A 14,450-nucleotide genomic window follows, 5' to 3' on the forward strand; every position below is an offset into this window, starting at 1 on the left:
TGGACTATGTCGTATAGATTTATGGCTGTACAGACTACTCCAAGCATAAGCACTGAGGGTCGCAGCCAGTCTCAAGAAACAAACAGAAAAACACAGACGCAACACTGCATTGAGAATAAAGTTGCACTTGGCAGCCTTCTTTCACCTGTGTTTCTGGTTAGAATACAAGATGTTTTTAGGTTTGAATGCTTTGGAAGCAAGCAACACATCTGGCAGTTCAAAAGAAAAGAGGACGATAGAAGTATAAGTTGTGATACAACTTGTAAAAGGAGATACTTTGTGGTTGTCCTAACCATGTGAATTTAATTATTTTTTTTCAGAGCCATAAAATCGATATACGAACAAATGGTGGCAAAGTAATCGGTCTTGGAACGCTTTATGGAAATACGGATATTCATGCAACAGGGAAGGGTGTAAGTAAGAATTGAAGCTTTCTCACCAATCACTTATTCAGCTTGTCTGTTGCAAAAATGATGACATTTTTAAGGGCATACACTGAGGAATGTTTGATGATCATTGCTGGCTGATTGTCATTTCAGTGTTAACTTACATTTGTCTGACTACACTACCTGATATTATGCTTTGTTTGGATAAGGTTCTATAAAAAGGCTCTGTAGAAAGAGGAGTGATGAACATGTGATCATTCTGTCACCACTTGAGGCTGGGCTAGCAGATACAGCACATCTGTGAGGGCCTACAAAATTAAAGCTGGAGCTTTTTAGTTGGCTGATGTTTAGGCACTTGGATTCTGCAGTAGGCACCTAAGTTTATTGCAGTGTCTCATATCAGGTCGTTATTCATGTGCACCTACTTTTCACCTCCAGCATTATATGATTTGTAAGAACTGAAGAGTAGAAAGTTCTGTATATTTCTTTGCATCAGAGGAAGCAATCACATCTAATCCTGCTGTGACCTGCAGTGAGGAGAACCCTGACAGCAGGAAGTTTCAGAGAAATAACCTTTTTTTTTCAGCAGATGGCAGCAGGAGACAAGCCTGATACTACCGTAATTTGGTTTTCTTACCACTAGCGGTCGATTCTTCATTATTTAGGATAATGCAGAGCTAGGATTCCCATGTGATGTTTTCACTCAGATCACAGAATCACAGAATCACAGAATCACCCGGGTTGGAAGGGACCCCAAGGATCATGTAGTTCCAACCCCCCTGCCTAGCAGGGCCACCAACATACATATTCAGATCAGGTTGCCCAGGACCCCGTCCAACCTGGCCTTAAACACGTCCAAGGACGGGGCATCCACAACCTCCCTGGGCAGCCCGTTCCAGGGCCTAACCACTCTCCTAGTAAAGAACTTCCCCCTAACATCTAACCTAAATCTTCCCTCCTTCAACTTAAAACCATTTCCCCTAGTCCTGCTGTTGTCAGCCCTTTTGAAGAGTTTACTCCCTTCCTGGGTGTAGGTTCCCTTCAGGTATTGATAGGCTGCAATGAGGTCACCCCGCAGCCTTCTCTTCTCCAGGCTGAACAAGCCCAACTCCCTCAGCCTGTCCTCATAGGGGAGGTGCTCCAGCCCCCTAATCATCTTAGTCGCCCTCCTCTGGACCCTTTCCAAAATCTCAATGTCTTTCTTGTACTGAGGGCTCCACACCTGGACACAGTACTCCAGATGGGGCCTCACAAGAGCCGTGTAGAGAGGGACAATCACCTCCCTGTCCCTGCTGGCCACCCCTCTCCTGATGGAGCCCAGGATCCCATTTGCCTTTTGAGCTGCCAGAGCGCACTGCTGGCTCATATTCAGTCTCTCGTCCATCAGGACCCCCAGGTCCTTCTCTGCCGAGCTGCTCTCAAGGACCACTCCTCCCAGCCTGTACAGGTGCCTGGGGTTCTTCCGGCCCAAATGCAAAACCTTGCACTTTGCCGTGTTGAACCTCATCAGGTTCACCCGAGCCCAGCCCTCCAGCCTGTCGAGGTCCCTCTGAATGGCATCCCTTCCTTCCACCGTATCAACCGCACCACTCAGCTTGGTGTCGTCAGCAAACTTGCTGAGGGTGCACTCAATTCCCTCATCGATGTCATTAATAAAGATGTTAAAGAGCACCGGTCCCAAGACAGACCCTTGGGGGACACCACTTGTTACCGGCCTCCACCTGGACATAGAGCCATTGACCACCACCCTCTGTCTGCGGCCTTTCAACCAATTGCTTATCCATCGGGTCGTCCACCCATCAAATCCACTTCCCTCCAATTTGGAGATGAGGATGTGGTGGGGGACCATGTCAAAGGCCTTGCTCAGGTCCAGGTAAATGACATCGGTCGCCTTCCCTTCACTCCTGCTCTGGTTCTTAGGCTCAGCTTGAATTATAATTCAAGCCATTGTAATATCTGTGCAACTGGTTACATTAGGATTCATTAGATCTGAAGCATTGCTATGTGCAAGCATGGAGCCAGTTCTGGAAGTAGCTTGGTTGCTTGCAGTGCTCTTGTCAAAATCAGTGAGTACCCTTAAAACCAGCTGGAAGGAATCAGAAAGAGTTCAGGTAGCCTTCTCTAGCCTAGGGTAGAATTGAGACCAAGCTGGTAAGATCCCTCAGTCCAAAATTGCCTCTGAGGTGCTGTGTGATGGTGTTGCACACCTGGTCATTTAGATTCTGTGGTCACATGCTCACTTAGGTAGAGCCAGCTGTGAGCTGTTCTGAACTGCTGATGAAAAGTAGACTGCCAACATTAAATTACCTGTGTTTCTTTTCAGTGGATGCTAGCCTTCCTGTTATGTAGAGAGGAACCCTAAGGCTGCTCTAGCTGAGCTATTGCTATTTCTTTATGAACATTATTTAATCCTAGCAAAACCTGTCAGCATAAAGCAGCATGGATAGATTCTGACTACAACGTGCTCTGTCATTGCCACTGTTGGAGCGATCAGTGCAGATCAGTTACTAGTCCCTTTGGACCTTCTTACTAAGTCAGTGGACTCCTTTGGGCCTTCTTACTTTCCAGTGGTAAGTAAGTATTTCATGCTATTTAGAGAGTGCTTTGGCCACCATGGACTCATGCTCCTCACAACCTACTAGCATGGTGGTCATCTTTCAGTTAGTTGCATGTTGCCTGGTCATTTGTCCCAGAACTAGTTTGTTATGCCACTGGAATCCATGCAGTTCATTTCAAATAGCAGCTTAATCGTGCTGATCAAAATATGTAGGGAGATGAGATCTAGAACTACGTGGAAGTACATGTAATGGTTTTGCTTTTAATTCTTAATATCATTCATCTGCTTTTTTTCCCCACCCTCAGACATCCTGTCCTGAAAAAATAAAAAACTTCATGAAGATTAATCTGAAATTCTTATTTGTGATCATAAATGTTTATATACTACGTAATATTGTTAGAAGTTGCTCCTCTGTTTGCAAAACTGAAGTAACTTAAGTGCAGTAAACAATTTTTAACAGGAATTTGTGGCTATGGAACAACTTAAGTTAGTGTTACTGAACTCATTTAAAAAAAAATTGTTGCATACTTAGGATATCAGGATTTCTTCTCTCACTTGGCAACTTCAGTTAATAATCAGCTTAGATTACGTCTCCCATGTGTGATTGCATGAGATGTTTCTTCCATCAGTTGCGGTCATTGTGTAGCAATGGCTCTGTCAGCATTTCCAGGCCCTCCTGGAGCTGGGGAGGGGAAGGATGTGGTGGAAGACATTGAACACATGTGAGAGAATATTCTTAAGGTGGGGAAAAGGAGAAGCTATTTGTAAAATGTTTGACCAAGAATAGCATGAAAAAGCAAAGCCAAGGAAAACAGAATATGTGAGGAAGGAGTTGTTCGTCTTATTTTAGCAAGGTGCTAGTTTTCATCTTGAAAATATGTTCAGGTGTGAAAACATATTCAACCAGATTTATGATGATAGGCTGACTTTTTTTCTTTAAAGGTCAAGAAACAGATGGAACTTGAGCATGCGGTCAGTAACTGTAACTCCGCAGCTTTACCCCAAAGGGAGGGAGATTTCCCAGAAAACCTGGCGGCTCGATGGACAAAAATAATCAAATCTGTTTGACTGGGGAGTCATTAGCTAATCTGTCTGTAGGGACTTTCTTCTATCACTTATTTAACAGAGTCAAACATCTGTGTTCTGCCAAAAAATCACAGGACTTGAATAATTTGAGATTGAAAACATATTCGATCTCAGTAAAAAGCAGCCCTACCTTTTTTTTTTTTTTTTTTCCATGCTTTTCCTATCTAGAATATTTTGTCTTTTGAGCAGTCTTATTTTTTTTTTTCCCCCATATTTGGTTTATTTTAAAGCAAATTTTCATTGCATTGGTGGCTTTTTTTCAGCGAAGTGCTGTCCATTTACTTCTGTTTATCACGTACTTAGATTACTTATCTTATTGCTTTGGATTTTCAAGAGATAGGTGCAACTGATCTATCAGTGATCAATGAGCTTGTTTATAATGAGGTGCCTCATAAGGTATTTACCTTACTATGTTATTGTTTTAGCTATATTAATATTTAGGCAATAGGTGCCTCTAGGCAGTCAATTTGCACCCAAACTGAGGGTTGCTCTGAAAGTAATACCTCCTATCTTATTACACTGGCCCACAGCATCAGAGGCAGATGTTGGTGGTATGGCAGTAGAGGTTGAACCTTCCAGCCAATATTCTGTTATGTGTTGCTGCTGTGCTGGCAGCGGAGGGGCAGTCTGACAAAATGGTGTCTGACATGGAAGTACGTGCAAAGCAAAGGTGTGGAATTGAATTCCTCCATGTGGATAAAATTGCACCCTTTTGGCCAAGGAGACCAAAGACAGAATTAACATAATGAGGTGGTGGGTGGTGCATTTCAGCAATGATGGCAGCACCACGAAAGACAAGCTATGTTCTGGATGGCCATGCACAGCTGTCGCCCTGTGAGATGAAGAGCGTCTCAATCAGCTTATCCACGTGAATTGGATTACAACTGGGGGTCTGTGTACAGAGCTGAATGTCTGCTTCAGTGTGCTGGAAACGATGGTAGCAATGTTGGAATATCACAAAGGTTGTGTTGGGTCTCACAAACGTTCACAAAGAAGCAAAAAGAACACCACCTGCAAGTTTGTCAGGACCTACTGAACCATACAAGGCTGAAGGCAGCAGCTTCATGGATTGCATCATTACCAGTGATGAGATGTGGTTTCTCCACTATGAGCTGGAGCCAAAACAGCAACGTGTGGAGTAGTGACATGTGAATTCTCCATGGAAGAAAATGCTTCCAACACAGCCCTCAGCGTGTGAAGTGATGTGTACTGTCTTTTGGGATAGTAAAGTGGTGATCCTTCTGGATTTCCTGCAGCTCAGACAAAACATCAACTCTGACCACTACATTGTGACACTGGCTAAGGTGAAGGCTTGAAATTCTGGAGTCAGCCCTGTCTTAGTTTCAGCTGGTGCAGACTTGTTTTAGTTTGTAGTGCCTGGTATGATGCTATGCTTATATTTTTGGGGAAAAAAAAAAACAAAACAGCAATGTTGATAACTCATTGGGAAGGGACAGGGTGAGCCAATGACTGTATGATGCTCAGCTGCCTGCTGGATTGAACTGCAACAAGGCCAGGGAAGAAGGCAGCCTTTCTCTTCCAGTAAGAAAATGCCATGCTCCATACCAGTTTGAGGCTGTGAAACACACTGCCAACCTTGACTGGGCTTTCCTGGACTGTAGTCCAATTCAGCGTCTTCTGACTTCCATCTGTTTGGGCTGATGAAAGATGACTGCATGGCAATGTTTTCCTAGCAGTTGTGAAGCAGTGGGTCACCTCTGCTGGTGCAGATTTTTATGAGGGAGGCACGTAGGTGCTTGTTCATCTCTGGCAAAAATGCATAGCTAATGGTGGTGTCTGTGCTGAAAAATAGTGTTCTTCAGCTGAGAATTTGCTCCCTCAAGCAGCATTGTTGTGCTCTTTGTTGTAGTTTCCTGGGAAATAAATATGAGGCATTGCTTTCTGAGTGACTTCTTTAATTTTTTTTCCAAAAGTCATGGCTAGCTCTTAATTTTGTCCTGTGATGGCAGGAATGGCTCTGCAAAAAGTGATTCTGTGCATTGCAAGTTGTTCTTAACCCCCTTCAGAGTAGGTTAAATTGTTGATCATGGATGTGATAGTGGCTTTTCTTTTACTTGTTGCTTTGGGCCTGTGCCTCAGCTGTTTTATACTTTGTCATCCTCAGGGCCAATGACTAAGGGAATAGCAGAGTATTTTGTGAGAAGGATGCAGTTAGTTTTTTTCAATGTCTCTACTGTTAAAGTTTGATTACAAGTGTCAAAATTCAAATTGCTGTCACTTCTGTAGCAACAGGTTGCTGTAGCTTCAAATTATGCCACCTTAATATCATTTTCAGTTTGCTGTTGATGCTTAGATTCTGTAGCATTGCTATAAAAGCAGCGGTATCTACAGGGATTGTAGATGCTGGCTGTCACATATCTATAATTCTAGCACTACACTTCTGTAATCAGAATTTCTTGCAGATTAACACTGTTTATTACACTATGTGAGATGTATTGTGTATTCTAGTATTATATAATGTAATATGTCTTACTGCGAGGCTCCATTCTATAACTTTGCTTAAGGGAAAAGGGCCCCATAAAACTTTTTATGTATGGAGTGCTATGATCACAGTATAATTTAGCTGTGATGCAGTCCCATGCCAAATCAGTTTCTTTAGCTAATCTCTTGTAACACAGTATTGTGTGGAATCTGTGTAATACTGGTTTGTCAGAATATCTCTTACTCCTGCTCTGTATATAACATAACAAGGAAAGGGGCAGCAGACTTGCTTTCTTTGTACTGACTTTTTTTCCAGAAGATGATAATGTTAAATTGACAACATGAATTTCAATTGACTTAAGGCACAGCTTGATTAAAAAGGCCATATGTCATTCCATGTGATAATAATTTTGTGCAATTCACTTGAATTTGGTATAAGCAAAGTAACAACAAAATGTTTAAGTATGATATGACCTGTCACGTGAATCATGAACCAAGTTTAACTGAAGAAGAGTAGAAGTAAATTACATGGTAGTCACATATGAGAATGCAACTTATTCTGTTCTGTTCAAATGAGCTTAGATTGTATCACGACTAGTTACTTGTATGTAGGTAACTCCTATCACTTTTTATTCCCCAGATCTATCCACAGTGCAACTTTTGAAATGTTCTCCCTTTTCTCCATTTCTGCTGAAAAGAAACAGATGCTGTCACTTGTTTTTAAGGCTTTTTGTAGCTTGGGGCTACAAGGCTACAATATAGAGGACAGTAAAATGAATGGTTTTGCTGATTGTTAGCCACAGCTAAGGGCAACTGTGGCTCTTTTGTAATCTCAAACATTCACCAAAGCTGTGCCTACAGGGTGAACAAATTACAGCTCTTTGTGCAGATTTTTATGTTAACAAGAAAGCCCGTGGGTGTTTCTGTATTTGGTGCCAGAAAACTTGGTTCCCAGTGCCTTAAGTGTCCTAATGATGCATGAACATTAAAGTAGTAGCTTTAATAATGAGAGCTAATTTCCAAAGCAAAGTGTTTATTTAAAAAAAAAAAAAATAAATAAAAAAAAAAATTGAGCTTTTCTTTCCATTTATCTGTTTGTTATTCACTTGTCTGATGGATGCAACAATTCATAGAAATGCTGTAAAGAATTACCAACTTGTTTGTCAGAGCTCTTAGATGAAAATATTTGTAATGAGGAGCTTTGCTTGTTCTACACCAACAATTATCCATTTGTTTTCTCCTAATTCTGTTATTTCACTTTGCCTTTTCAAACCACTGTGTTTTCCATTATTTTTATTTCTTAGAGCGTGAACATAGAGAAGCTGCAGGGGGCATCTATCAACATATCCACAGAAGATGGGCTCCTGAAAACTAAGTATCTCTATGCAGAATCTTCATCTCTCTCTTCAGTAGCAGGTGATATTCTGCTGGGAAGTATTCATGGTAAGAGCTGAGTTAGGGAAATTCTGTCAAAAATGTAGCTGCTTTGAAGGTATTCATAATGTTCACAGTAACAAAAGGACTAATGCTGTAGTCTATCTCTGTATAGTCAGCTGTGCACGGTATGTGAGCAAAGCAATCCTGTATTTGCTAGGTACTTAATTGAGAAGGGCGAACTTACCACGTATTATGTTGTATTTATTTTTGAAAAGAATTTTGTAAGCACACAAATGGAATAGGAAACAAACATAAAACATATACTAATCAGGTCAAAATATTTTTCAAAGAAGCAATGACAATTATACTAAAAAAGACTATTTTTGCTAAGATCTTTGACATACAGCTAAGTTCTATAACAAATCTTCATAGAAGATGTACGATCTACCTTACCTATGAGTAAAATAAAGCAGTCTCTTTCTGTGTGTGTACTGACACTGTATAGTAACAGAGTGGTAACAGCTTTTGTTATCTGGGGAGATGGAGGAGGGTGTCTCTCATCCATCTGCCCTTTACTGTCATTTATCTAGAACTTAATTTATTAATTTATTTATTAGTCTTTTGATATAAACAGTAGTCAGCATTGTAACCTAATGTTTATTTTTTCTAATTTAATGAAGTTCCCTGACTGTACCATAATGCAATTGTGATGATTTAACAAGTAAAGCAAAGTGGAAGATGTTACAGGCTGTGAAAATTACTGAGGCCCATCCAAGTTCAAGTTTCTAGCTATACATTTATAAGCAATTTGCTGCAATTTTTAGCAGTTTTCTGTTATCTTGTTCCAGAAATGATTCTCCATTGTCCATTTATAGTAGACAAAATTGTTTTCTAAACCTGTGAAGTAAAGTTTACTTCAGCATGCATAGGCAGAAATAATGATTTTTTTGTTGTATTTGTATAACGTGTGGGCTGTTCTGCTACTGGTACTTCCAGCCAGTAAGCTGTTGAGGTTTTTGCTTTTTCTTCTGACTTCTGTCAGTTATGCTTTTGTGGAATAATGAGTTTGTGTTCATGCCTCTGTGCACATCCAGAAGTTTGTTTTATTGTGATACAAAGATGAAATAACAGCTGTTGTTAATGACGTACCCCCTTTGTAATGCTTCATTATAATTTCACTAAGGAACAGTGTGAAAACAAGTTCAACTGTTTCAAAATTATACAAGATATTTCTAACATTACTTCAGAGTTATTTTCATGAGCAGTCTGCTAAATGGGACTGGAACACCTAACAGTATTTTAGCTGTTTCTTTTAAAAAGAAATAGTTTATGGTTAAGAAAAAGTTTATGGTTTTCACACACACAACTCAAATTTCACGGACCTGCATGAGTCCTGTTTTGTAGTTGAAACCTGGGTTGTATAATCCTAGTGGCTTGAGTGGAAACCTTGGCTCTGGAAGGGCCTGAACTGAATTAAAATTAGGAAATGAAAGACTAGAAACAACTCTAAAGAAATACTACAGTGATCGTGTATTATAGACCTCAAGTAATCCCATAATGGTAATTCTGTCTTCAGTACTTTTGCTCTCCAGTGCCTCAGATTATGGAGGCATGAGCATATCGTCAGAAGATAATTCCCTGTCACAAAAACACACACACACACACACACACACACACACACACACACACACACACAAAGTACACCACCAGAGTAGTACAAAGAAGCAGGAGGCAAAAGTCTGTCTTGGCCTTTTCTTATTAAACAGAGTGTGTATTATGTCTACATAAGTCTTACAATGCTGAAATTACCTGGTGGTTTTGCTAGAGAATGAAAACTGCTTTTTTACAGAGCACCTGTATTACCGTTAGGAGGATGAATACAAGTAGTATTAGCCCCTGACTTCTAATTTTTTAGCTTGATTTCTTAATGTCTGTGAGATTTTATTCCTTCTCTCAGTGCAAGACTGTTGTTTGTACTTTTCTAGTTATTAAAAATCTAAACAGAATTTCAAATTTTACTTAGTTATGCCATAAGCATAACTTTTATGTTAAATTAAAAATGCTTGTCTGCAGAGGTGTATATTTTCACTTTCGCTAGGAGGTATGTGAGTGATACTGTCTCAAAATTACAGAATAGGCAGATGGACCATTTGGTGGATAAGGAGTGGGCTGGACAGTTGTCCTCAGAGTTGTGGTCAATGGCTGAATGTCCAGGAGAAGACCAATGACAAGTGGTCACTGCTGGTATTGCAGGGAGCAGCCCTGAGGAGAAGTTTGGTGGTGTTGGTTGATGAGAAACTCAGCATGACCCAGCAGTGTGTTTACAGCCCAAAAAGTGAACCATATCCTGGGCTGTATCAGAAGCGTGAACAGCAAGTTGAGGGAGGTGATTTTTCCTCTCTGCTCTGCTCTTGTGAGACCTCCACCTGCATTACTGCCTTCAGCTCTGGGGCTCCCAGCATGAGATGGATGTAGTCCTGTTGAAGCACGCCCAGAGAAGGGCTTTGAGGATGATCAGAGGGCTGGAGCATCTCTCTCCTATGAAAGCTGGCTGAGAGTTGGGGTTGTTCAGCCTGGAAAAAAAAAATAAGGCTCTAAGAAGGTTTTGTATTGGCTTTCTACTGCCTAAAGGGAGCCCAAAGGAAAACTGGATGGGGGCTGTATTATGGGGTTTGTAGTGATAGGACAAGGAGTAATGGCCTTCAAGTAAAGAAGCATAGGTATGGATTAGATACAAGGAAGAAATGCTTCAGTATGAAGGTTGTGAGGCACTGGCACAGGCTGCCCAGAGAAGCTGTGGGTGTCTCATTCTTGGACAGGCACAAGGCCAGGTTGGATGGGGCTTCAAGCAGCCTGATTTTTGGAAGGTTTCTCTGCCTGTGACAAGGGAGGTGGGACTAAGCAATCTTTGAGGTTCCTGCTAGCCCCAACCAATTTATAATTCTATGATTTTGCAGGTCACTGCACCTTTTTACGTAAGAGCTAACTAACTTTTATTCAGTTAGACAGTTAGAATGGAGTGTCCAGAAATATGCTCTTATAGAATGTTTTGGAGCTGATGTCACTGTATTATTTAAGATGCCCTTAGAATGGGGGATTTTAGTTTGCATGGAAATATCAGTGAATATACATGTTTGTTTCTGTAGTCTAAGCCACAACTGAAGTGAAGGGATTAAATGGTCCCAGTTGAATCTAATCAGTCTTGCAAGGAAACGTAACAGTAGAGGTAGGATGATATGCATGTAGGCATTCTTAATTCCTCTTCTGCATGCTTCATCAGCATAACCCAGCTTCCTTGAGAGTCACTGAAACAAACAGAAGAAACAGAAATAACATCATTTAAAGTGATGCCCTTATTTATATTCCCAAAGCTGGAATATTATATATAAAGACTATATATATATTCTTTTCTCCTTGGACTTGCACTGACCCTGTCTTGCAAAACTATATAGTCTTAAGCTTTTCATATGTGGTGGAAAAGATAGCTCTTCAGAAGAAGAAAAACAAATCAAAAACTACTAAGCCACTGTAATAAATTTTCTATTGAAACTATTAGGTCTTAGACTTTTCAGTGTTTGACTAAAAATACACTTCTCTGCACTATTTGTGGACACAGCAGGAAACTCCCATCTCCTTTAAAAGTAACTTCTGTTCTAGCTAGGTGTTTGAAATCAGCCTATCACTCTAATATGTGTACATTATGCAATTTTAGTCATATGCAATGTGACAATGTGTTTGTGATTGATATGATTTTGATTTCTAAACATTTAATGTTCTTCAAGGAACTGTTTAACAAAACAGAAGGGAGAAAGAAAACCACAAAAACAAACAGAGCGGCAAATCCACAAGTCCTATATGAGTGCTATATTCAGATTGTGTGTAATCTCTGGGAGTTGCTGGCTGATGAAATGCTAGGGTTGTTTTGTAGATTGTATAAAAGTAAATACTAGTAATGATAAGATGGGGAGAAGGATGAGGTAATTATTGTGTGCTCTAAAAAAAAAAAAAAAAGCAAAGTAAAAATCCAACAATGAAGCCAAGCCTCTTTCAAATCCACTGAAAAATTATGTTTCAAATGTAATTTGCAGAACAGCTCAGTATTTTGTGCAGTATGTGCTTGAAACAATGAATTCAAGACTATTGATGATAGGATTCTTTTCTTGCTTTCAGTTCGTGGGCTGCTAAAGAAAACATTACAGATCATACAGTGGAATGCATTTTACCCTAATGACTATATAATTACTGTGTGATTACAGAAGACAGGAGCAGAACTTGATCAGGATCTGGAAACTTCTGTGAATACTATGCCTTGTTAAATTAGACTAAATTACTGTGATCAGCTTTTCTTTTTATTTTGGTTTGTTATCCTTCTGAGACAATGAGGGAGTAGCAAGAGTGAGCTGTCACAGTTCAGTTTTTTCACTTAAAGCTTTTCTTCTGATGCAGTACGCATGGCATAAATGGAAATGTGAGAGCTTCTACCAACTTTTAGACTGTTAACAGAACAGCCACCCATGCTGTTATGAGGTACATCCCTCATCCTTCCACATATCTTGGTGCTTAATGTGATGTGGAAGGAATGTTTATTTTGAGATTTACTGATAACAAACCAGGGCCAGTTGAAAGTAAGCACTGGGAATAGGCTCCCCAGGGAGGTGGTTGAATCACCATCCCTGCATGTGTTTAAAAACTGTTTGGATGTGGTGCTCAGGGGCATGATTTAGTGGAGGGTTGTTTCTTAGGGTAGTATGGTTAGGTTGTGGTTGGACTCGATGATCTTTAAGGTCTTTTTCAACCTGAGCAAATCTATGATTCTATAATGCAGGGTCAGTAAGAGACCATTCTGTGTCGTAGGCATTCTACACTCTTGTTTGATTTTCCAGTCTGCACAGTACACTCAGATCTCACTGAATTCAATGAAGAGCATTGTCAGTGAGTTGTTATATATGTAATAAGAGAAAGTTTGGAGGGAGTAGGTACAGTTCAGTGATTCTTTAGGCAATTGTCTAGAAAACAACCTTTGAATATAAAGCAAAAATTCATGTGTTGGAGGATGAGGGACATATATTGACACACAGGAAAAGAAGGAGAATAGAAACTATTTTGTTATTCATCCTATTAAACTACTAAAATAATCTATATTGTTGATGTGGGCGTCTGACCAACTTAAAAAAAAAAAAAAAAAAAAATGCAGAAAAATACTGTGCCTCTCTTCCTTTTTTGCTTTACTCAGACCAGTTTTTTTTCATCCAGGATCAGTTCTTTTTTTTCCCATGTTAAGATTTTTTGTTTGTAAAACAATAATATTGAAGCAATATAACTGGCTTATACTCTTGCTTTTATATGCAAAGCATATATCTCACTATGAGATCACATTATTTAATCTCTATTAAGATTTGAGAAACCAGTCAAATAATCCGCTTTTAATATTAAAATCTTATTTTTTCTTTCTTTAATAGGTAACACCAAACTTGAGACAAAAACAGGGAGTGTCACAGTAGGTACGTTATGTCTTCTCTCTAAGATAATTTTTCTCTCACTCTTCCCTTTTCCTTTTTAAATATGATTATTCACACAAAAAGAAAGTAGATAGTCTTCTTATCTTCAAATGTTTCTGCCCTCATTCCTTTTAATTTCAAGAGCAGCATTTACTAGTGTGTATTCGAAAGATATTTTCCAAACTTGGCTCTAACAGCCTTTTGCAGGCAAGCCACCATACTCCCTGTGCTTTAGGCATTAGACTGAATCTAAGTATCTGTAGATTAAGACTGGACAAAAGGGCATGAGAAAATAGTAAGTGTGCGTCAAGAGTAATCATTTTGCCTTTAATCTTGTTCTGTCTTATGTTTGTTATCAGTGATTAGCTATGTGTGATTTTCATATCATGTAACATTAATCATTGATGTATTGTGAGGTAGGAAAAAAGCTTGTGAGAGCCTAGTGATTCCAAACCATTACATTGATGACTCTCTCCCCTCAAGAAGTAGAAAGCTGGTCTTAAATTTCTTCTCAGTTAATAACTGTTACACCTTATCAGTTGCATTATGTTAAGAAACCGTGTGTGTGTGTGTGTATATGTATATAGAACCTTATATAGATATATATATAACCTGATGTTCTATATGTTGAGTTTCTCACTTTCTTGACCACTTTCTTGTTATTTCTCTGGTATTAAACTGAAATAACAGAAGGTATAAATAAGACTAGTGATGGTTATTACAGTCATTTACTAAGCATCTTGCAGGACATGCTGTCCTGTTATAAGTCCTCTTATGTTTCTGAACAATCTATATTAATATTCCTGGAAAATGAATGCAATGCACATTCTCATGAGTTAGTCATTAAACCACAGAATTAAATCAAGCTTGCTAGTCTGTTTTTCCTTCTGTTAAATAAACTCATAGAATATGAAGACTGCTTAAAGGCTTCTTAACACAGGAGCTAATTTTTTCCACCAACAGATGATTATTTTCCCTTAATTAACCTGGTTCAGCTTAAACATTTAGAAGCTTTGTGGTTGTTGAACTAATTTTATTTCTCAGATTTTATTTCTGGCTGGTTACAGTTAATCTTTTCCTGAAGAGGATTATGCCCCTTAATTT

The 14,450-nt window shown here is 39.4% G+C and overlaps 1 protein-coding gene across 2 annotated transcripts in view; it reads left to right on the forward strand.

The window, feature by feature from the left end:
- FAM185A (family with sequence similarity 185 member A) overlaps positions 1–14,450 on the forward strand; it is a 43,051-nt gene that overhangs the window by 9,137 nt on the left and 19,464 nt on the right. For both annotated transcript variants that reach the window (XR_007377949.1, XM_048949813.1), the window contains exons 3-5: positions 321–413; positions 7,776–7,914; positions 13,308–13,349. Coding sequence is in view for 1 of the 2 variants with exons in the window: in XM_048949813.1 (XP_048805770.1) it covers positions 321–413; positions 7,776–7,914; positions 13,308–13,349 (274 nt within the window). In the remaining variant the exon portion in view is untranslated. The remainder of the gene's footprint in view (positions 1–320; positions 414–7,775; positions 7,915–13,307; positions 13,350–14,450) is intronic.

Source organism: Lagopus muta, chromosome 1, assembly GCF_023343835.1.
Source record: "Lagopus muta isolate bLagMut1 chromosome 1, bLagMut1 primary, whole genome shotgun sequence".
Lineage (NCBI taxonomy): Eukaryota > Metazoa > Chordata > Aves > Galliformes > Phasianidae > Lagopus > Lagopus muta.